The 25,154-nt window shown below is 40.0% G+C and overlaps 1 protein-coding gene across 1 annotated transcript in view; it reads left to right on the top strand.

Annotated features, from left to right (window-relative positions):
• The window catches only part of LOC6042275 (carboxypeptidase D), a 75,515-nt gene that overhangs the window by 15,264 nt on the left and 35,097 nt on the right, over positions 1 to 25,154 (top strand). The window contains exon 2 of the mRNA XM_038258817.1: positions 9,425 to 9,660. Coding sequence (XP_038114745.1) covers positions 9,425 to 9,660 — 236 coding nt within the window. The remainder of the gene's footprint in view (positions 1 to 9,424; positions 9,661 to 25,154) is intronic.

Below are 25,154 nucleotides of genomic sequence, written 5' to 3'. Positions count from 1 at the left end.
TGTGCGATTTAGAATGAGAGGGACTTATCACTTATATTATTCTGCTGGGTTGAGTTTGTGGCGTGAAATGATGAATCAGCCTGGTCTTATCTTTTGCATATCTTTAGAACAGAGCGGGTCTTGCAAGAACGTTTGTGTAACCGATTTTTATAAATATGGTAGTAACAGCTCTTTCATGAGAAAATTGTAGGGAGAGATTATTTCCATGCAAGTCTCCACAAATTTGGTGGAATGACATTAAAGAGTATTTTTTGTTTGTTATCTCACAATGTTCTTTGTCACACTGGTCATGTCTGTAACATAACACTTTTTTTTTTTTTTGAAAAAAATCACACCTTGAACGTTCTGGACGCCCACAAACACTGGATAACCTGAAAGGCCTTATCCTCGATCGTTCCGTGCACCTTGGCCAGGCAGTCCTGCATCAGCGCCGGCAGCTGCTCGAGGTTGTTGTGGCCATCGCTGATGAACGCGGCGTAGTTGTCCTGCCGCATGGTTCCGTCGCAGTCGAGGAAATCCATCCGGTAGACGGTGCACAGCAGCAGCTGCTTGGTCCGCTTGTCCCGGGCCATTTGGCGTCCGGTCACGGCCATAAGTTCGTAGCGCTGGTAGTCGTGGATGTCCGCATCGTGGGCGCACTCCTCGATCGCGGCATGAAGTACTCGCAGCTGATTGCGGGTTAGTTTGCCCTAAAATGTTTGAGGTAAATAAAAATTTAACTTTGCACACAGATGATTTGTGAAGTTCACTTTACGTAACAGCATCCAGTGGCAATCAGAAGCAATGCGAAACTAATTTTTAAGTTGAGCATCGTTTTAGAAAATTGAGGAACAAACTACTTCAGGAACTGATGTGAATCCTATTTATAGCTTATACCTAAACTTTTATAAGTTATAGACATAATCAATCATTGTGACCTGTTGTGACAACAAAGGTCTTGAACGTTATTTACAGTACTTGTTCGGTAACTCCGCTGCAAACTCAACTCGCTGCTCGTTCACTTGGATAAACCCGAGTGCTGGAAAGAGAGAATGCGTAACGTGATTTTAGAATGATCCCCACTAATCTGCACTACAGCCAGCGCCGTACCTAGGGATTGGCGCAGTTGGCGACCGCCAAGGGCGCCAGCCCTTGGGGGGCGCCAAAATCGATGATTGTACATAATTTTCATGTCAGCTATAACATCTTCATTAGATATTTGAAACAGAAAGGGCGCCGAATTATAAAATAGAATTAAAATTAACTAATTTGGTTTAAAATATAAAAACAATATTCAGGGGCGCCAAAGTCAATTGTATGAATATTTCTACTGAAGTGTTTTTGAAAATTCATACTTAATGCTAAATTATTTTTTCATCGTAGAAGGGGCGCTCGAGCGACAGAAAGTTAAAGAAGTTTTAAAAAAAATTCTCAAAATAAATACACGTTAAAGTTTGGACCGTTGTGTAATGAAGATTAAGTCATACCTTCCAGACTATAAAAATGTCCCACTATGTGTTATTATCACGTTAATTTGGCTGTGAATCACAATATTCTATGAAATGGGAATTATTTTGACATTAAAACATATATTTACCTTTCTTTTGAAATTTTTACATTCTCGAGTTAAAAAAATGGCCTTTGTAATAATTTCAGCACGATTTCCCTTTTTATAATCAACTTCGTGCATTGAATTTTCAAAATACAATGGTTTTGAAATTGGAAAACTGATGTAAATTTTCACCAATAAGACCAACATGATTTGTTTAAGGAAAAAATGTGTTTCAGAGCACATCACTTTTTATGTTTTAGCTTAACCAGTGTTATTTACTTTTTAAATCGTCTAAAAAGCTTTGATAATGCAAAACAATCTATTTTCTTTGAGTTAAAACCAAAAAATAATATTTTACCAAGGTTTGAAATTATTTGTATAGTTTTGGGCACAAAAATATTTTTTTAGAATATGAAATATAATTTTACGAATTAAAAATAAACAAATAAATATATACTAATAAAAATCAATGCGAAACATAATTTTAAAAAAATAAATGATGAAATATATTCTCAAAAATCGTATGGGCAAATCACTCAAAATTAATAAAAACTTCTTATCTTTATATTTTTTTTACTTTTTTTTCTAACAAAACATAAAATTCGTCGATACTTAGAAACTTTTGAAACTTATGATTGCAAAACAACTGAACGGCCCAAGTAGCAATCGCTTCACTAGCGTTTTTATACGTTAATTATTGGACAAGTGTCAGAAAATTTGGTCAATTGTTCACATTTTGATCAAAAAACCATTATAACACAAATGCCAAATCTAGCAACGGATTAAGAATAGTTCATTTTGAAGTTTATTCTGACTTAAATAAAACATGCTTGTAGAACTCGAAAAGCAAAATGACATTTGCAGACATGATGATTCATTTCAGTTTGCTGAACATGATAACATAGTAGATGTAACCTTTGGTTTCAGCTGGGATTTCTCGTAAACAAGTTGTTAATGTATTCAGTGTCTTATGGTCATGAGTTCTTATGACATGTTCAAAAAACGTTCTCTATGCAAGTATGACACTTGCAAAACTAGTTTGAAACACGGACTTTTCTAACGGATGAAGAGATGTTCAACAAAAGAAAAACGTGCGCTTTTTCCAGCATTCAAGAGTTCTCGGGACGTTCGGAAAACATAGTAAATGAGTTCAACAACCAGTTCGGAAATCTCTTGGAGAACAAATCGAGCCAAACATTTCATTAGGGCACAAAAGCAAAAACCGCGATTCGAGAAAATCGCTTGCAAAAAATGGGCAACTTGTTTCAATTTCTTTTTAAAAAATAAGCATTACTGATGGTATTTTTACTGATGATTCGATAAAACACATCGTTATCCTTAAGGGGTTACATACATGTAGAAAATCACCAAATTTCATGTTACAGAAAATTTATTGAATCCACTAAAAAAATGATTTTCAGTCACTCCTGAAAGTTTCATGAAGATATTTCATGACTGAACTGAGTAAGAGACGATTTAAGTTTACAATTTTGCCATGCGCAAAGCGAACTCTCAAAATCTGTGAACGTTTTTCTCTAAACACCGAGTTGATTTACGGGTGCCACGATATCTCGAGATGGGATGGACCAAAAGGGCTGAAATTTGAGGTGAAGACTCTCAAGATGTATCCCGTGTGCATGGCGAAGCCCGATTTTTAAATTTTGCTTTTTTTAAAAAATACAAAAATCAAATATTGACGATTTTTTAAATGAAAATTTTATAATATTTTTATGTTCTTTATTTTATGTTTTTAAATGAAAAACATAAAAATATTTTTATAATATTTTAATAATTTAAAATAAACTTTTTGAAAATCGGCCTTCGTCATGCACACGGAAATAGTTTGACGAGTCTTCACCAAAATTTTGAGCCAATTTGGTCAGAGCAGTGTTGAGATATCGTGGCACCCGTTTTTTTTAAACTGCTAACTTCAAATAGCTATATCTCGGCAACGATACAACCAAATGGCTTCAAATTTGTTTTGTTAGTAGATGAAAATATATATTTTTATGCCCTGAAAACAAATTAAAAAAAAGTTTATATGTGCGCTCAATCAACCTCTGACATTTTTGCCGATTTACATGTATGTAACCCCTTAACTCTGCTTTACTGCTTCTTAATTTATGTTGATTTTCGCAATAAAACTCATAATGAAAAAAAAAATATTTTAGGTTTGGAGTGAAAATTGTTATGTGCCCTTTTGTGTTTTTGATTTTTTCAATGGTAAATTGTTTGCTATCAATCTGATTCTTGGAGGGCATGTAGGGAGTGTATTAATGAATGGAATAGTGGAATAATCCCAAATGTTTACGTTTTGGTTTTGTGCCCTAATGAAATGTTTGGCTCGAAATGTGCTACTTGGGGGGTTTATAATGCATTTTAAAACACTTTTTTCATTGAAATGTTGAAACCGTTACCTGTAATTTAAATGTTTTAACTGTTTTATTTTTTTGGTCATAGTCAAGGGACATAAACTTCAAAAAATATTTGCAAAGGCCTAAATTGATTTTGACGAAAATTTGTTCTGTCGCTGCATGTTGAAAAATTATACTTCGATGCCGGTGTGCTCTTTTGAGCTAAGCTTACTGGGATTCCCATCTAGATAGAACAAGATAGCACACGGTCATCGAATTATTATTTTTTTTTTTAATTTCAAGAAGGATTTTTTTTTCATTTTTCTTAGTAATTATCGAAATGAAATCCAAAGCCAAATTAGCTAATTATTTTTCGAATCCGGGAAAATTATTTGCTTATACAATTAAATTAAGACTAGATCAGATCAAATTATGCAGGCTTGAAAATATAAAATTTGCTAACAAGTTATAGCAAAATTTATTATTCACGTTTAATTCTGTGCATTTATCTGAGAAATAAATTTAAAAAAAAAAAAAAACAAAAAACTGCTATCATTATCAATTTTATGAAATCTCAGAAAATATTCAGCCAACTTAACTCCTGTAATAAATTTTCAATTCAATCTATCTCATTTTATATGAACAATAAAACATACAATAACTGTGTTTCTGAATTTTACCATATTAATGTCTCCAATTGCAATTATAACATCAAAACTCATATTGAAGCAATAATTAAAAATCAATATCAATTTATCAAAATGCTTGTTAATTTGGGAGGGGCGCCAAATTGATGCTTCGCCAAGGACGCCGTAGACCCAAGGTACGGCTCTGACTACAGCTGTGAACATAAACAAAGAAGGAGGCTATGTTCAAGCTCAAGCGTGACTTTTTACCGTTTGTTCATAGGGAAGATGCAGAACGCAAACATGTTCTTCGCGCCTTTCCCAGCAATCATTGATTTGGGTGTATTTTGAAACATTTTGCCGGAAACCGTGGTGTAGGGGTAAGCGTGGTTGCCTCTCACCCAGTCGGCTTGGGTTCGATCCCAGACGGTCCCGGTGGCATTTTTCGAGACGAGATTTGTCTGACCACGCCTTCCGTCGGACGGGAATTGGTTTTCAAATCTTGTAAAAAATGTGGAGGTCAGATTTCCCAATTGTTTCCCAAATTTTGGTCTGTTATATTTTTACGTAGCGTCCTTTTTTAAATCGTGGCTCGATTTTCAATGTTAAAATATGAAACTTTTTCGAAATTGTGAAAAAATTTAAACTGCCTTAAATATGTGTTTTTAGACTGTTAATAGTTTACTCTTGATTCTCAAAATTAAAACTCTTGTTTTTGCGCGTGGTGCGTCGAAAAACTCAGTTTTTATTTTCAAAAAATCATATCTCGAAAACGCACGGTTCGACATCGCCAATTTTTTGATATGATGTGTGAAATTTTCCGAGGAATCCAATAAAAATATTTTCAGGCGTAGGCTCTTTGGTCCAGACACGGTCAAAACGCCATTTTAAGTTTTCATACGACTTTTGCAAATATTAAACTATATTTTTGAAACTTCTTACTATTTTTCCCAAATAGCCACCTTTCTTTTGCGTTTAAAACAGCTAAAATCGGATGAAATGACGCAGAGATATGATTTTTTGAAAATAGTGGTTTTTTTGCAAAAATGACGAAAATTGCCATTTTTCGAACCACCCTAGCACGACGTAGAACACCCTTAAGGCCTAACAAAAAATACTTTTCAAATGGAATTGCTGTATAAATATATAAAAAAATATAAACATATTTTTTTCTCAATCATGACATTCGTCTCCGGAGCATTCTTTCCAAAAGCCTTTTTTTTTAGTTTATTTACATGTTGACACTACTTGTTATTCGGTTTGGTAAAAGTTAAGTGTGTGCGGTAACTTAGCGAGTGCATCCTAATTGGTTCAGCGAAATTTCGTCGCACATTTCTCTTAGGAATTCGAAGTCTGGACAAAACCATTTCAAAAAGAAGCCCATCTCTTGAACCATACGAAGGCCATATAAACCAATCAACCGACACGGATAATTAAATTCAATTACAGCCCATAACACTGCACTCGCTTTGTCTCTTCGTTGGCAAAATTTAGTGGAAAGCAATATTGCAGAAGGCTCTACGGAATAAAAGCCTAACAATCGCATCAATATTTAATTACAGAGTGCATCATCGGCACCAGATCGGTTCCACTGGGAAATGGGATATCCGGTGGCTGCCGGCGCTGATGAGTACTACCAGAGATGACCTCGTCCACATAATAGATTAGATTATTAGCTTTGCTCATAACCATGTAACTACTATACACTGTGTGGTGCTGCCAAAGGTTCTGCAGTAGATTTAATTTTGTTTCCAAAAAATATAAAAAAACCTGAACCAAAAAATTCATAAAAAATTAAAAAAAAAATAATTTTATATTTTGATACTGAATTTGATCGAGTAATAGTTTAAAAATTTGCTGATTCATATGACTGAAATTTGTGGTTGTTTAAAATTTAACAAATATTCAAAATATTTGAATTAAACTTAAAATTACCTTTGATTCGCTTCATGACTTAAAATTGCATTCAGAAAGAAACAATCAAATAAATATCACACTCATCGTTTTCTCTTTTCTCACCTCGGAAAAAAACGCCGGCCGGAATCGAGCTTTGGCCGCGGTCAGCACGAATGCATGGTGATGACTCTATATGGTTTGGAGTGGTGTTGCACGACAGGAAAAAAAAAGAATCATAACAAAACCCGAAAGGGCGCACCGAGCCGTGAAAACATGCCACTAATTTGCGCAACACGCAAGCGACCGGTGTGTGGACAGGTTGCTAGATTTGAGCGGCTTTGCCCTTCTGTAAGGGAAACAGATTGATGCTCCCAAACTGTCAAATTGTGGGGAAAATAGAGGTTATGTTTGACGCGATTTGCATTGAACAATGGAGTGATTTGTGCTAAAAAATTGATAGTATTGTTTTTTTTAATAAATGTACGTCATTGTTAAGTCGGGTCTGAATCATAAATATGTCACAGTTCGGAAATACCTTCTTTTAAAAACCTGATCATCCGAAGGTTTCTTAAGAACATCGGACAATCAAAACATTGACAAAATACCAAAACAAAATCTTATATTAACATCAAATTCGAGTTCCCGGTTTTATGCAATTTTTGAGTGGTTGACTTCCTGTAACTTTACCAAATGAGCAATTCTCTGAGATTTCGGTCATTCGATTTTTTTTATTTTTTAATCCGGCTGAAACTTTTTTGGTGCCTTTGGTATGCCTAAAGAAGCCATTTTGCATCATTAGTTTGTCCATATAATTTTCCATACAAATTTGGCAGCTGTCCATACAAAAATGATATGTGCAAAATTCAAAAATCTGTATCTTTTGAAGGAATTTTTTGATTTATTTGGTGTCTTCGACAAAGTTGTAGGTATGGATATGGACTACACTGAAAAAAAAATACACGGTAAAAAAATTTTGGTGATTTTTTATTTAACTTTTTGTCACTAAAACTTGATTTGCAAAAAAAACACTATTTTTTCATTTTTTGATATATTTTAGAGGACATAAAATGCCAACTTTTCAGAAATTTTCAGGCTGTGCAAAAAATCTTTGAGCGAGTTATGAATTTTTGAATCAATACTGATTTTTTCAAAAAATCGAAAAATTGGTCGCAAAAATTTTTCAACTTCATTTTTCGATGTAAAATCAAATTTGCAATCAAAAAGTACATTAGTGAAATTTTGATAAAGTGCACCGTTTCCAAATTAAATCTATTTTCAGGTAACTTTTTGAAAATAGTCGCAGTTTTTCATTTTTTTAAATAAGTGCACATGTTTGCCCACCATCGAAAAAAATATTTTTGAAAAACTGAGAAAATTCTCTATATTTTGCATTTTTAAACCTTGTTGATACGACCCTTTGTTGCTGAGATATTGCCATGCAAAGGTTTAAAAACAGAAAATTGATGTTTTCTAAGTCCCAACCAAACAACACACCATTTTCTAATGTCGATATCTCAGCAACTAATGGTCCGATTTTCAATGTTAAAATATAAAACATTCGTGAAATTTTCCGATCTTTTCGAAAAAAATATTTTCAATTTTTTTAAACGAAGACTAACATATCAAAAGGGCCAAACATTCAATATTACGCCAATTTTTCGAGTTTTTGAAAAAAAATCTGAAAAGTTGGCATTTGATGTCCTCTAAAACAAATCAAAAATGAAAAAATTAAAAATAGTGTTTTTTGTTTTTTGTGACAAAAAGTTAAATATAAAAAATCACCATTTTTTTACCGTGTATCATTTTTTTTCCAGTGTAGTCCATATCCATATCTACAACTTTGCCGAAGACACCAAATCGATCAAAAAATTCCTTTAAAAGATACAGATTTTTGAATTTTCATACATCATTTTTGTATGGCTAGCTGCCAAATTTGTATGGAAAATTGTATGGACAAACTAATGATGCAAAATGGCTTCTTTGGGCATACCGAAGGCATCGAAAAAGTTTCAGTCGGATTAAAAAATACAAAAATAAAATCGAATGACTGAAATCTGAGAGAACTGCTCAATATAAAACAACTGTTTCTTCTTAACAAGTTCAGCTTCCAGTTATGATTATTTTCCGAACAGCTCAAACTTTTCAAAGGAAAGAAAATGTAAGCAAATACTTTTCCGCAAAAGGAAACCATTATTCCATTGAACTGCACCTGTATTATACCGGTTCGTTACGACACCTACAACATCCTTAGCCACCATTAGTCTTCCTACGAAGCAACCAAAGTGGGGAGGAGGTTGAATAATGGCATATTTCTTCCAGCTGACTAGCACAATCTGCTAAACGACTCGACACTTCGACAGCAAATCCGTTTTGTTCAAAATTGCCCATCCTGCTGTGTGTTGGGAAAATATCAGCCCGGGAGCATGTTGACAGCTCCCATACAAATTGAGCGTACCCCGTTTTGTGGGCCCAGTGGGCCTAAGATGGCGGCCTTCGATATTATCTAGCCAAACTTTTGAAAATGGCGAATAGTTTAAATAAACATAGTTTTTGTCTTGTTTCGGTTTAAAACGACAAAATATGCAGTCTGGAATCATTTTCTTAAAAAACTTGTTTAGAGATACGCCACGTCCAAACTTAAGTCTAGAACAGTTGAAGTGAGCATGCCGCGAAAACCGTCACGAAAAAAAAAGTTTCCCACGCAAATTTCGAGTTGCGTATTTAATGGGTGGACTCCGACGAGGCCCACTGGCCATCTGTCGGTGTATATGCGCAACTCACGAAAACTGTCATCTTAGGGACCGGCTGGAAAATATCCTCCCACACCTTCATCGTGACGACGGGAACCGGCGTCATTACACCTCCTCAAGGAAGAAGGGAGGGGGCTTTCATACTGTGATAAGCGTCATCCACCGTCCCTGACTCCCACGCAAATAACGTAAAAATAAGAAAGAAATATATTTACGGACGTCGTCTTTGAACTGATTTCATTTTTTTTTTTTCTTCTCTTCTTCCAGGAAGGAAACTGTGAATCCTTATCCAGCTACGTGGGCCGATACAACGCGGCCCAGATCGATCTGAACCGGGACTTTCCGGACCGGTTCGACGACGATCGGAAGCGGCACCTGCGCCGGAATCGCCAGCAGCCGGAGACGGTCGCCGTCATGAACTGGATCCTGAGCAACCCGTTCGTGCTGTCGGCGAACCTGCACGGTGGCGCCGTCGTGGCCAGTTACCCTTATGATAACTCGATGTGAGTATAGTGTCTTGATATTGGGTTCATGTTCTCACAGCACAAATTGCACCGTTTTTGGGATATCCGTAGAGTTGAAATTAAAACTTAAAACTTGAAAACATGAAAACTTAAAAAAACTTGAAAAAAAACTAAATATCTTAAATAGGTACTTCAAAACTTGAAAACTAAAAAAAACTCTTAAAAACTCAAAAACTTAAAACCTTAAAAAAAAACTTTAAAACTTTGAAACTTTAAAACTTTAAAACTTTAAAACTTTAAAACTTTAAAACTTTAAAACTTTAAAACTTTAAAACTTTAAAACTTTAAAACTTTAAAACTTTAAAACTTTAAAACTTTAAAACTTTAAAACTTTAAAACTTTAAAACTTTAAAACTTTAAAACTTTAAAACTTTAAAACTTTAAAACTTTAAAACTTTAAAACTTTAAAACTTTAAAACTTTAAAACTTTAAAACTTTAAAACTTTAAACTTTAAAACTTTAAAACTTTAAAACTTTAAAACTTTAAAACTTTAAACTTTAAAACTTTAAAACTTTAAAACTTTAAACTTTAAACTTTAAAACTTTTAGGCTTTTAGGCTTTTAAACTTAAACTTTAAACTTTTAAACTTTAACTTTAAAACTTTAAAACTTTAAAACTTTAAAACTTTAAACTTTTAAAACTTTAAAACTTTAAGGCTTTAAAACTTTAAAACTTTAACAAAACTTTAAAACTTTAAAACTTTAAAACTTTAAAACTTTAAAACTTTAAAACTTTAAAACTTTAAAACTTTAAAACTTTAAAACTTTAAAACTTTAAAACTTTAAAACTTTAAAACTTTAAAACTTTAAAACTTTAAAACTTTAAAACTTTAAAACTTTAAAACTTCAAAACTTTTAAACTTTTAAACTTTTAAACTTTTAAACTTTTAAACTTTTAAACTTTTAAACTTTTAAACTTTTAAACTTTTAAACTTTTAAACTTTTAAACTATTAAACTTTTATACTTTTAAACTTTTAAACTTTTAAACTTTTAAACTTTTAAACTTTTAAACTTTTAAACTTTTAAACTTTTAAACTTTTAAACTTTTAAACTTTTAAACTTTTAAACTTTTAAACTTTCAAACTTTTAAACTTTAAACTTTTAAACTTTTAAACTTTTAAACTTTTAAACTTTTAAATTTTTAAACTTTTAAACTTTTAAACTTTTAAACTTTTAAACTTTTAAACTTTTAAACTTTTAAACTTTTAAACTTTTAAACTTTTAAACATTAAAACTTTAAAACATTAAAACTTTGAATTTTTAAAACTTTAAAACTTGAGTAATTCAGCCCTTTGAATTTCGGCCTTCCGTAGCAGACCCCTTTAGTTTTGGATCAAGGGTCATGATGCACAATCAATATTTCGATGCCTCTGTGCTCTGATGTACTAACTGACTTTTGGGCCAAAATGAGTTAATGATGACATCTTTTAGCTAATTAAATGCCCTACAAAACGCTTCTAAGAGATCTGAAAAATTCGTTTCCTACGCGGAGATATCGCCCTGCAACCATTTGTACTAACTGACATTTTCGAACGCATCATGGATGTGCTCTCTTATTTTTCATCATGGCTTGACCTTTTGAAAACACGCAAATCCATAAAAATACGATTGCACTATAATATTATGGTAAATTGCCAGGTGTCCTTACTAGTTTGAGCAATATTATGGAGCACTATTTTGGAAGGCAATTAGCACAAGTGTGCACATTTGGATACGTGAAGAAGTTGTAAGTTAGACGAAGTGTGTCAAATAATTATTTAGTGGCAGAGTTTTTTTAATTGGATGACCCCTAAGTGTTACATTGTAAGGTGGATGTTATTGTTACGTAGTTTTTGAATTGGACGACCCCTGCAGTTGTTCTAAGTGTGCACAACAACTTAAAAATGTTTTAAATTGGATATTTGGGTTAGGCTAAGTGTGAGATTAATAAGTGGATGTTATTGTTACGTAGTTTTTTTACTGGCTGACCCCTGCAGTTGTGCTAAGTGTGAACAACTACTTGGGGGGTTTTTGAATTGGATATTTGAGTTAGGCTAAGTGTGATATTGGTGAATGGATGATGTTGTTACGTAGTTTTTATTATTGGACGACCCCTGCAGTTGTGCTAAGTGTGCACAACGACTTAAAAAATGTTTTAATTGCGGTGTATTACGGTGTAACGAATGCCACGGTGTAAAGAATGCTACGATGCAACGAATGTTGTGGTATAACAATGTTACGGTCTAACCATACTTCAGTTTAACGAATGTTACGGTGTAACGAATGTTACGGTGTAACGAATGTTACGGTGTACCGAATGTTACGGTGTAACCATACTACGGTGTAAAGAATGTTACGGTGTAACGAATGTTACGGTGTAACGAATGTTACGGTGTAACGAATGATACGGTGTAACAAATGTTACGGTGTAATGAATGTTACGGTGTAATGAATATTACGGTGTAACGAATGATGCGGTGTAACGAATGTTACGTTGTAACGAATGTTACGGTGTAACGAATGTTACGGTGTAACGAATGTTACGGTGTAACGAATGTTACGGTGTAACCATACTACGGTGTAATGAATGTTACGGTGTTACGGTGTAACGAATGTAACGGTGTAACGAATGATACGGTGTAACGAATGTTACGGTGTAACGAATGTTACGGTGTAACGAATGTTACGGTGTAACTAATGTTACGGTGTAACGAATGTAACGGTATGTTGCGGTATGTTCGGTGTAACTAATGTCACGGTGTAACGAATGGTTCATGGTTCACTGAACCAGGATTGAACCACAAAGGGAGGTTTAAGCCGAACCAATAGGTGAACCTAGCCCAACCGGTTCATTTGGGAACTCTTGTTGTGCACACTTAGCACAATTGCAGGGATCGTCCAATCCAAAAAACTACGTAACAATAACATCCACTAGCCAATGTCTAACCCAGATAATCTAACCCAAATATCCAACTCAAACACCCTTCAAGTAGTTGTGCAGGGGTCGTCCACACCAAAAAAAAACACGTAACAACATCATTCACGTAGTTGTGCACACTTAGCACAACTGTAGGGGTCGTCCATGTTCAAAGACTAAGCATTGATTTTTTTTTTTGTGCACTTTTGTTCTAATCGATACAAACTAAGAATCCATTGCAAGAGACATACTTGTTCTAACTGCAATCTACCATAACAGTTCTATGGTTTGTGTCCTGGATATCTAGCATTTGTAAAAAGGTCGTATGACATGATGGAAATAAAATAAACTAGCTCAAAGTTTTTACAAAATCATTTTCTTCTATTTGTAAGCGTAGATCTATTCGGTTTTCGTCATACTTGATCTTATTGAAGCTATTTCATGGATAATCATACTTATATTTATACAACCTCACACTTCACTAAGTTTTTCTTCATAAAATTCAAGTTTTCACGGTAGTTACTCTCTAAAACTGCAATTTTCACAATAAATTTAATGATAAACAAGTCTATTAAAAAAGTATTGTTGAGAAAAATGTTCCTTAACTAGCTACAATTCTAAGTTACTACGCAAAAAACATTGAAGCAATAAATAACTACTATTTTTACAATAAAATGACTCTGCGCACTTTTGTACCAAGTGCCACGTTGGAAGTATACACGACTCTGCAATCGAAGAAGCATTTTAGCTCAACTGCAAAATTCATCCTGTGCACGTTTGTGCTAACTCATACAAATCACTGTTCAAGACACACTTGTGCTAATTGCAAGCATGATTTTTTTTCGTAATTTCTCTGCCAAATTTTTTTTTGCATTTCAAAAGTTTTCATATTTTACCATGTCTTTAAGTTATGTCAGGAGCATACTTTAAAATTATTAGGACAATTGTTTGTCGAATAGTTTCCCAGAAACAGTAATTCAAAGTTAAAAAATCGATTTTCTCGTAACCACCAAAATGTCAGTTAGTATAAGAGAGCACACAAGCATCGATTTGATCATAATTGTCGAAAAAATGTGTGTATTTTCAAAACTTTTTTTCCATGTGACATGATTTTTGATGTTATTTTGTAAGCTAGCAAATTCGGTGATATCTATTATTATTTTTTCAACATAGATATCATTTTTTTATTGAAGATCAGGACGACAGTTACTGAACAGGAAAAAATGGTAATTTGAAAAACTTTATGAAATGTAGATATTTTTTTCAGTCTTTAGAATTTGCTCGGAAAAAAAACGAGATAACAAAAATTATCAAAAAAAACTAACTTAATCCACCTATGTGGTTGGTGCCTTCCTCACTTTTTACCAACAATGGGTAATATGAGTGGTTTGGACACATACTTCAACTATTTTTTTTAGATCCAGAAAAATAAGTACATAGATATAACTTAAGTGGTCATAACTCAAGACAGAGTTGCCAGATCTTCAATGTTGTGGACTCGTTGGAAAGGTCTTTCAATTGCCTAACCAACGATGGGTCGGATGATAGATCCGGACATCGTTTACATACATTTAAGTGAGATCCGGCATCAAAATAGTACAAATATATCACTTAAGTGGTCATAACTCAAGACAGAGTTGCCAGATCTTCAATGTTGTGGACTCGTTGGAAAGGTCTTTCAATTGCCTAACTAACGATGGGTCGGATGATAGATCCGGACATCGTTTACATACATTTAAGTGAGATCCGGCATCAAAAAAGTACAAATATATCACTTAAGTGGTCATAACTCGAGACAGGGTTGCCAGATCTTCAATGTTGTGGACTCGTTGGAAAGGTCTTTCAATTGCCTAACCAACGATGGGTCGGATGATAGATCCGGACATCGTTTACATACATTTAAGTGAGATCCGGCATCAAAAAAGTACAAATATATCACTTAAGTGGTCATAACTCGAGACAGGGTTGCCAGATCTTCAATGTTGTGGACTCGTTGGAAAGGTCTTTCAATTGCCTAACCAAAGATGGGTCGGATGATAGATCCGGACATCGTTTACATACATTTAAGTGAGATCCGGCATCAAAAAAGTACAAATATATCACTTAAGTGGTCATAACTCGAGACAGGGTTGCCAGATCTTCAAAGTTGTGGACTCGTTGGAAAGGTCTTTCAATTGCCTAACCAACGATGGGTCGGATGATAGATCCGGACATCGTTTACATACATTTAAGTGAGATCCGGCATCAAAAAAGTACAAATATATCACTTAAGTGGTCATAACTCGCGACAGGGTTGCCAGATCTTCAATGTTGTGGACTCGTTGGAAAGGTCTTTCAATTACCTAACCAACGATGTATCGGATGATGGATCCGGATATCGTTTACATGCATATAAATGAGATCCGGATATATGTGAAAACACATTTTTATACATAACTTTTGAACTACTTATCGAAACTTCAAACAATTCAATAGCGATGTATGGGACCCTAAACCAAGTCGAATGCAACTGGTTTGGTCAAAATCGGTTCAGCCAGTGCTGAGAAAACTCAGTGAGAATTTTGGTCACATACATACATACACACACACATACACACACACATACACACACACAGACATTTGTTCAGTTTTCGATTCTGAGTCGATATGTATACATGAAGGTGGGTTTTCGAGCTTGTAATAAAAAGATCATGTTTAGAGCAGGATTATAGCCTTACCTCAGTGAGGAAGGCAAAAAAAACTAACTCAATTCACATATGAGCAATTCTCTACCAAACCGGAAATGGATTTTATTTGTATTTTTTGATTCGGCTCAAACTTTGTGGGGGCCTTCCCTATGACCAAATAAGCTATTTTGCGTCATTTGTTCACCCAAACAAGTCTCCATACAATTTTGGCTGCTGTCCATACAAAAATGGTATGTAAATAGGGGTCGGGTCACTCGGCAGAAAAACGAACGGCAGAATGCCGAATGGCAGAATGCCAAATGGCAGAAATTTCAATCGGCAGAAAAATAAATGGCCGAAGCTTAAATGGCAGAAAAGGTCAAATGGCAGAATATAATATGGCAGAAAAGGTCAATCGGCAGAAAGGGTCAATGAGCAGAAAATTAAAAAGCCGATAAATCAAAAGGCAGAAAAATCAAAAGGCCGAAAAATTAAAAAGCAGAAAAGTTAAATGGCAGAACGTTAATAAGCAGAAAAATTAATTGGCAGAAAATTAATTAGCAGAAAATTAAATGGCAGAAAGTTGATCAGCAGAAAAAATAAATAGCAGAAAATTAAATGGCAGAAAATTAAACGGCAGAATAGTTATTTGGCAGAATAGTCAAATGGCAGAACAGTAAAATGGCAGAATTATCAAATGGCGGAATAATTAATTAGCAGAAGAGTTGAATGGCAGAATAGTTAAATGGCAGAATGTCAAATGGCAGAATAAATAATTCACAGGAGAGTTGAATGGTAGAATAGTTCAATGGCAGAATAGTCAAATGGCAGAACAGTCAAATGGCAGAATAGTCAAACGGCAGAACAGTCAAATGGCAGAATAGTCAAATGGCAGAATTCAGACCGAAAAAAATACCATCAAAAGCAATGGTGCGGGGGTAAATAATTGTGCCTGCTTTTCTTATAAGAGGTAAAACGTTTACAATTATTGTACTTGGAATTCTCACTTATATATTACATTATTTTCCACGGACTTGATTTAATATTAATAGTACGTTCGTTTGAAGTGCCGCACTCGTCGGTGCCAGTTTTGATTCAATCGAACGTCATTTGTCAGTGTGCGTGGAACTCGCATGAAACAAGATGGCAGCGAAACTCGTGCGGAACTAGCACTTTGCTTATATTGTAACTTCAGTGTTTATTCAACATAAACAGTTTATCAAGTTTATAAAACAGTTCATGCAATAAAAGTAATAATTTTTAATAAATTGTACTGTTTAACATTTAGAGTATTTTTGAAAAGGTCCTTTAAACATATGAAACACAATATTTTATAGGACCTTTAAAAAAAAAAAAAAACTATGAACCGATTGAGGTTATTTTACACATGACCAGTCTGCCCAAGAACTATGCAAGAAGCATGTTGAAATGGTGGCAAATTTTCGATTCGGACGGTGCATGTGTTTAAATGGGGAGAAATACCGCAATGTAGTACCGCCCCTTTCAAATGTTGCTCCAGCCAGCCCAGTCACGAAATATTCTAGCAGAGCTGGTTCTGCTAAAACCCTGCTAGAAAGGTGGAGCATTTCTGCTAGAATGCTGTAAGAATTTCCAGCTTTGATAGAACTGTGCTAGATCGTCGTAACTGGGAGATTTCTACCACTTGAAGCAGTGTATGCACTTGGTAAGAAACCAGTCAAGGAAAATTTCAAATGGGCAACAACAGCAGCGAAAGCAAGCCAGAGATGGTGTAGAAAACCCCCCAAAAAATCGCTTCGTTGTTCTGCTGTTCGTAAAAAAACTTTCCTTTTCGAGCTGCGTACTGGCTCTGTGTCCTAACCCAGTCAAATCAATCCGAATTCTGAAACGGAATCTAATTAGAATCGTATACAAATTCCGTTTCAAACGCAACAACCGGTTCCGTGTTCGAACCGGTTGTTGCGTTTGAAACGGAATTTGTATACGATTCTAATTAGATTCCGTTTCAGAATTCGGATTGATTTGACTGAAATAGTTCCTTAGTAACTTTTTAAAATGGCGTAACCATTAATGTAAACAAACAGTCTATCCCACTTGCTCTGGTGACAGTTATCGTTGTGTAAGAGTGGGATAGAGTTATCTACGTGCGCATGTATTGCGTGTTTGAACACGAAGGGTTTTTAGGTTAAAATTTCTGGAGCAACATTTGAAAAGGGCGCATAAGCATTTTGACAGCTGCAACTATTTCGCAATATCCCAGACAATATGAAACTATTTTACAAAACCACATTGTTAAATGGTAGCTGGGAGACCAGCTATTGTTTCCCACTTTGAATTTTGAGAAAAAGTTACCTGAAACTTGAGAAATAGTCAAATAGTTCAAACAGTCAAAATGCTTATCCACCCTTTTCTCGTGTTGCTCCAGATTTGTACCCGCCAGCAAAAACAAAGTGTGCGTGAGATCGGGCTTAGATAGCTTAGATTTTGTTTATACTATTTTCGAGTAGATCAATCGCCCGTAAAAACCAGCTGTTTACCACGTGCACCACCACAGCTGATTTTGACAGACGACATTCTACTCGATTTGCCTAAGTATGCGTGTCAATTTTGTTACGAACTAACACACTCTCGCGCGTGGATATCTCTATCGAGCTGTCAAATCGCAACATGGAGTTAAACTTTCTGTGCAGTTGCTGTGAAGCTTACCAAGGCTTTTCAAAAAGTTTAACTCCATGTTGCACGCACACACTCTCACAAAAGCAAAATGAAATGGTACCCTAATGTGCGAACGCGTAATACAGAGTTATCTACGTGCGCATGTATTGCGTGTACGTACACGAAAAAGATTGTGTTTGTGAATGGGCTTGGGCGGAAAGGTTCCGGAATGAAACACACTCGCGATTTTTCTTAACAAACTAAAAAGCTTTATTCGCGTCTTTACTCTCCGAACTCGTGGACTGTAATGCTGCTCGTCGCTGTTGCTGCGCGCTGAGCGCGCGCTTTTTTCTCTCTCGTTCTCTCCCCACAAATCTCCGCTAACGGCGCGCGTTTCTCGAGGGGTTCGTCGATGGGTTTGGCTGGGCGATCGTAGTAGACTTGGGGATGGACACTGCGCAAATTTTCACTTTTCTTCAAAACTTCAAACAATTCGGTAGCAGGACCGAACATCCTCCCGCCGGCGAAGCGGCAACTCAAGACTCGATCGGAAGCGGAGAAATCTTCGAGATGGGGCGCCGGAAGCTTGAATCTGCAGTCTTCAAGTCCACAACCCTGACTGCTCCGTCCTCCCTGGGTGAGTTTTGATGATCACGGCGAGCTTCCAGGTTTGTGGCGGCAAATTGTCCTCCCGCAAGAGAACGACCATGCCTTCCTTCACGTTCGGGGTCCGGGTGGACCACTTCGCTCGATTCTGCAGCTGGGTGAGGTACTCGGCGGACCAACGCTTCCAGAAGTGGTCTCGCATGGCCTGTAGGTGCTTCCAGCGGCACCTCAAGTTTCGATTGTCGTCGTGCATTGGCTCCGGGACTGCAGTCAGCTCTCTGCCGATCAGGAAATGGCCGGGGGTTATGGCAGTCGGTTCTGTTGGGTCACTGCTGTGAGCGAAAAGCGGCCGAGAGTTTAAGATCGCCTCCACCTGCGTCAAGACGGTGGCGTACTCTTCGAAGCTGAGTGGCGTCTTTCCAAGAACTCGTTTGAGGTGAGTCTTAACACTCTTTACTCCGGCCTCCCAGTATCCACCAAAGTTTGGGGCTCTTGGCGGAATGAAGTTCCATTCGATTTCTCGTGGCTCACAGAACTCGTTTATCTCTTTCAGCGTCTGTTTCTCCTTGAAGAGCCTCACCAGTTCCTTCAAGTCCTTGTTGGCGCCAACGAAATTCAGACCGTTGTCGGACAGCATTTGACGGGGGTATCCTCTGCGGCACGTGAAGCGACGGAGCGCAGCCAGGAAGGCCTCCGAGGTCAAGTCGGAAACCAGCTCTAGGTGGATGGCCCTCGTCGTCATACAGATGAACACGGAGATATAAGCTTTCACGACGGCGGGACGCCGAATTCCGTACTTGATGTACACCGGCCCAGCGAAGTCTACCCCGGTAGACTCGAACGGTGCCGACGGGACAACACGGCACTCTGGAAGATTTCCCATCAGCTGGTGCGATCCACTCGGGTTGGAACGAAAGCACGTCATGCACCTGTGCGTGACTTCTCGTACGGCGGATCTTCCGTTGATCAGCCAGAACCGCTGGCGGACGGCCGCGAGCAACCCGGACGGGCCCACGTGAAGATGCTCCTTGTGGAGTGCTCGGATGAGGCTTGTCACGATGGGGTGCTTGTGAGGTAGTATCATCGGATGTTTGGTCTCGTACGATAGTTTTGATTTTTGTATTCTCCCACCAACTCGAATCACGCCGTCCTCGATGAATGGATTGAGCGACTGAACCTGCTTGCAAGGGTCACCTCGCTCCACCCGCTTGATGTCGCTTCCAATTGAGCTGGTATGCTGCGCCAAGCGGACCAACGCCTTGAGGGACCGCCGAAGCTCTCCAATCGTCAGATGGTCCGACACGACCCTGTTGTCCTTGCGGCGGCAGTTGTCTACGAACCGGAGCACGAAGCCAAACACCCTCTGGAGTTTTCGAAAGCTGCTGATTTTGGTAAGAACGGGGAAGTCTTCCAACGTTGGCGATAAAAGTGGTGCACTGGCCACGACGGGTTTGAGCTCGGGTATTTCTTCGTCTGGCAGCTCAGGTGGGCTCTCGGCTTGGTAGTTTGGTTGGCCTAGTAGAACTAGTCCGTGCCTCCAGAGATTGTCCTTCTTCAGCTCTCTGGCCGGCTTTCCTCGGGAAACAATGTCTGCAGGGTTCTCCTTCGATCTGACGTACTTCCACGTGAACTGGTTTGTTAGGGCGACGATGTCGGCAACTCGATTCTTGACAAAGGATCCTGACAGCTGGTGTAGGTCCTTTTTCAACCAAGCAAGGACAATCTGGCTGTCAGACCAGAGGACGATGTCGTCGAAATCCATCTTCACTGCTTCGATTACCTTCACCATCAGTTCCGCCAGAAGCTTCGCGGCACAGAGTTCCAATTTTGGGATGGTGATCTCTGGTGTAGGTGCGTTCCGGGATTTGCTGCACAGCAGGTGCATGGTGACCGATCCGTCGGGGTTCACGCACCGCAGGTAAACACTTGCGCCGTAGGCTCGCTTGGAAGCGTCGGCGAAACCGTGCAGCTCTCTGCGCACGGCGTTTGTGCTGTTGACCAACCGTGGGAAGCTTATCTCCGACACTTGACGTAGAGAACTCCGAATCTCGATCCACCGTTGCAGCAACTTTCCTTGAACCGGCTGGTCCCAATCCAGGCCCTTTGCCCAGATGTCCTGTATCAGCAACTTTGCTTCCACGATCACGGGAGAGATCAAACCGAGTGGGTCGAAGATCCTGGCAACCGTCGACAAAATCAGACGCTTTGTGGTTGGACAATCGTCGAAGGTTGTGTCCATGCTTGAGCGAAACAGAAACTGGTCGGTTTCGGGCTCCCACAGTAACCCTAACGTCTTCACGGTTTGATTGACGCTAGAGTGCAGTATCTCCGCTCGCTTCTCCCACTCGTCCTTGGGCACCAAATCCAGTAGCTGCTGCGAGTTTGAACACCACTTATGAATGGGAAACCCACCTTTGCTAAGGATTCCCCTGAGCTCGTCGATAGCTTGTGCAGCCTCTTCCAACGTCTCGAATCCACACAGACAATCGTCCACGTAGAAACTCTCTTTCAGTAATTTAGCGCCGATGGGAAACTCTTTCTGTTCGTCTTCTGCCAGCTGGACCAGAGTGCGAGTAGCCAGGAAGGGTGCCGACGCCGTTCCGTACGTGACCGTGCTCAGACCAAACACCTTGAGTGGGTCACCGGGCTTCTCCCGCCAGAAGATTCGTTGGAAGCTCGAGTGGTCTGGGTCGATGCGAATTTGCCGATACATCTTAGAGATCGGCACTGAAGACATACGGACAGAGGCGAAAGCGCAGTAGGATGGCGAACAGACTGTCTTGAACCGGGGACCAACCATCAGCAGATCGTTCAACGATGTTCCAGACGAAGACTTGGCGGATGCGTCAAATACCACACGCAGTTTGGTTGAGGTGCTCGACGGTCGCAATACCGCGTGGTGCGGCATGTAGTAGGCCTTGGTCCCAGGTTTGTCCTTAGTCTCATCCACCAGCTCACAGTGACCCAACTCTTCGTATTCCCGCAGGAACTTCGAATACTCGTGCTTGAGCTCAGGATCCTTCTCCAACCGCCGTTCCAGGAACAAGAATCGTCGCAATGCCATTGAACGACTCTCACCCAACTCAACCACACCTTCTTTGAACGGCAGACCAACGACGTAACGCCCAGCACCGTCCCGCTTGTGGGAACGCTGGTAGAACTCTTCACATGACTCTTCTTCGGACGACAAGGTAGGACTTTCGGGGACCTGCTCCATCTTCCAGAACTGCTGGACCGCACTGTTGAGATCATCGAGCGAGAGAACGTTGCAGCTCAACGTTTGGACAGCGGAGAACCCCTTCGAGCGAGCCCCCACTACCACCCAGCCAAATTGTGTCTCCCGCAGCTCCGGAAATCCAGGACCAAGTTTGCGTTTGCCACTCTTCATGGCACTCCAGAAGTGTTTGGCCCCCAGAAGGAGGTCCACCTCCCCAGGGACGAAGAACGAGGGATCCGCCAGCTGAATCCCGGATGGAAGTTCCCAGGAGGAAACGTCCTCCAGCACGGTTGGTAGATTGCTGGTTACCTCCTCCATGACCAGGCAGTCCACAGTGGCCCGGAAATTGTCGTACATGGATTGCAAGGATACGCTTACCTCGTGAGTGATGTTGCTGCGCTTACCGTTCACACCGACGACTACAGTGTTCACCGATCTTGTAGGTAGATCTAGCTTCGCGGCAAGGCCTGCACGGATGGTGCTAACCTGCGAGGCGCAGTCCAGGAGGATGCGACACTGATGCTCTACGCCGCTGTTGTCCACTACCTGCGCGATGGCTGTCATCAGGAACACCTGGGAGTCTTGAGGCTGGTTGCAAACACACGACGTTGCGGATGATCCGCTTGGTAGCGGCTCCACGGACTCGGGCTTTGGTGACACGTTCGGTTTCGACTCCTCCTGCTTGGGCGCCGACTGGGCGTGTGACGATCTGGCTGGCTGAGCGTTCTCGAAGTGCAGCAACGTGTGGTGGCGCTTCTCACACTTTCTGCAAGAGTTCTTCGACCTGCACTCTTTGGCGCTGTGCCCCTTCTGCAGGCAGTTGAAACACAGTCGGTGCGCCTTCACCTTCTCGGTTCTCTGGTTGGTTGATAGCTTGGCGAAATCGGGGCAACTGAAGTTAATGTGATCGCCGGCGCAGAAGTCGCACTGCGTGGATGTCTTCTCTGCTGTCGTGGCCGCGTGTGACTTGTACGACGTCGTTTTTGGCGCCGCAGTAGGTTTTGTTTGTGGACTCTTTGTCGACGCACTTGCAGCCTCGCACCGCTCCAACACGTTGCACTGCGCCTTGAGGTAAGCCACGGTGTCCTCGTAGGTTGGCAACTCACCGCGAGCGAGCGTCGACTCCCAATTCTTGCGCGTTCCCTTGTCCAGGGCTTCCGACAGTAGATTTACTACCATCAACTCCGACACTCCGGTCAGCTCTTGACCGTGGTACTCGAGGTTCGCGACGTGCCGCGTGCACTCGTCCAGTAGCTCTTTCAGCTCCTTGTACGACTCCTTGGTCATCTTCTTGAGACTGAGGAGGCCACGAATGTGGGTATCCACGATGATCCGCAAGTTCTCGTATTGCTCCTCCAGCATGTTCCATGCGTGCTCGTAGTTGTTGTCGTTGATTGTCTTCGCGTCGATGAAGCCGGCAGCTGATCCAACGAGAGCCTTGTCGAGGTGGTACAGCTTGATTGCGTCGGAGTCTCGCGATCGGCTCATCAGGTCGAGAAACATCGACTTAAATTTCGGCCAATTCTCGTACTTGCCGTCGAAGCTCGGCATCGGAACTTTCAGCGGCTGCTGCTGAAAGACGACTTTCTCTTCTTGCCGGGCCGGAGCTGCTTGCGCCAGGGACACGGTCTCCAGGACGGTCAGCACCACCGCGTAGTGCTCCTCGAATTTGTTGCAGTTGTCCATGTGGTCCTGCACCTGCTCATCATCGACCAGATCCAGTATCTGGTCGTGGAAGAAGTGCCACTCCGAGTAGTAGTTGTTGAGCTGCTTCTGGAACACGAGCAGCTGCGCTGGGGTTAGGTCGTTTCCGATCGTGTCGACGGTTTTCTTGGTGTTGGTCACCTTCGCCATCGCTTGGCCACGCTTCCGGACAAGCAATTTCACTTTGTTCGCCACCTCCTCTTCCTCTTTGTTCTTGGCGCTTTTTGCGCTTTTCACGCTCTTTGCGCTCTTCCCGCTCTTTGTGCTTGCCGCGCTCGAAACCACCGACATTGCTCAATTGAAGAATACCACCAAGAAGAAAACGAACGCAAACTGGTTGCCGTTCACCACCACACTTTGAGCAATGCCGGGACCACTTTTCACTTGCCGGGCTCTTCCTTTTGCAGGAACCACTTTTTTGCACTTTTTCTTACAAGACGCTGGCAGCCATCTTGTTTCTCACTTTTCACAAGGCCTTCTGGCCGCCATCTTGGCTTGCGCTTTGTCCACACTTTTTCACCACCACGGTTTCCACCGGATTCCGGAAGATTTCCGTCCAACCCGTGCTCGCGGAACTTATCCGGCTCGAAGGACCAAATGTTTATGAATGGGCTTGGGCGGAAAGGTTCCGGAATGAAACACACTCGCGATTTTTCTTAACAAACTAAAAGCTTTATTCGCGTCTTCACTCTCCGAACTCGTGGACTGTAATGCTGCTCGTCGCTGTTGCTGCGCGCTGAGCGCGCTTTTCTCTCTCGTTCTCTCTCCACAACTCTCCGCTAACGGCGCGCGTTTCTCGAGGGGTTCGTCGATGGGTTTGGCTGGGCGATCGTAGTAGACTTGGGGATGGACACTGCGCAAATTTTCACTTTTCTTCAAAACTTCAAACAATTCGGTAGCAGGACCGAACAGATTGAGGTTAAATTTTGTACCCGCCAGCAAAAACAAATGGTAAGCTAGTGTGCGTGAGATCGGGCTTAGATAGCTCTATAGAGTTGGCCACTCCGAAGATTTACCCGGGGGAAATCCGGAACCGGTTCCGGAGTGGCCAGTGGCCAGAAAAATATTTTGGAAGACCATTTTTGAGATGTATTGACAAAATGAAGAATTTTGATACCCATATTGATGGGCTTTGCTCTGATATGATATTGGCCACTCCGAAGATTCCCCCGGGGGGGAATCCGGAACCGGTTCCGGAGTGGCCAGTGGCCAGAAAAATATTTTGGAAGACCATTTTTGAGATGTATTGACAAAATGAAGAATTTTGATACCCATATTGATGGGCTTTGCTCTGATATGGTATTGGCCACTCCGAAGATTTCCCCGGGGGGAAATCCGGAACCGGTTCCAGAGTGGCCAGTGGCCAGAAAAATATTTTGGAAGACCATTTTTGAGATGCATTGACAAAATGAAGAATTTTGATACCCATATTGATGGTCTTTGCTATGATATTGGCCACTTCGAAGATTTACCCGGGGGGAAATCCGGAACCGGTTCCGGAGTGGCCAGTGGCCAGAAAAATATTTTGGAAGACCATTTTTGAGATGTATTGACAAAATGAAGAATTTTGATACCCATATTGATGGGCTTTGCTCTGATATGATATTGGCCACTTCGAAGATTTCCCCGGGGGGAAATCCGGAACCGGTTCCGGAGTGGCCAGTGGCCAGAAAAACATTTTGGAAGACCATTTTTGAGATGTATTGACAAAATGAAGAATTTTGATACCCATATTAATGGGTTTTGCTT

This window comes from Culex quinquefasciatus, chromosome 3 (assembly GCF_015732765.1).
Source record: "Culex quinquefasciatus strain JHB chromosome 3, VPISU_Cqui_1.0_pri_paternal, whole genome shotgun sequence".
Lineage (NCBI taxonomy): Eukaryota > Metazoa > Arthropoda > Insecta > Diptera > Culicidae > Culex > Culex quinquefasciatus.
Note: the sequence above shows the minus strand (reverse complement) of the source record. Positions and strands in the feature narration are given on the sequence as shown.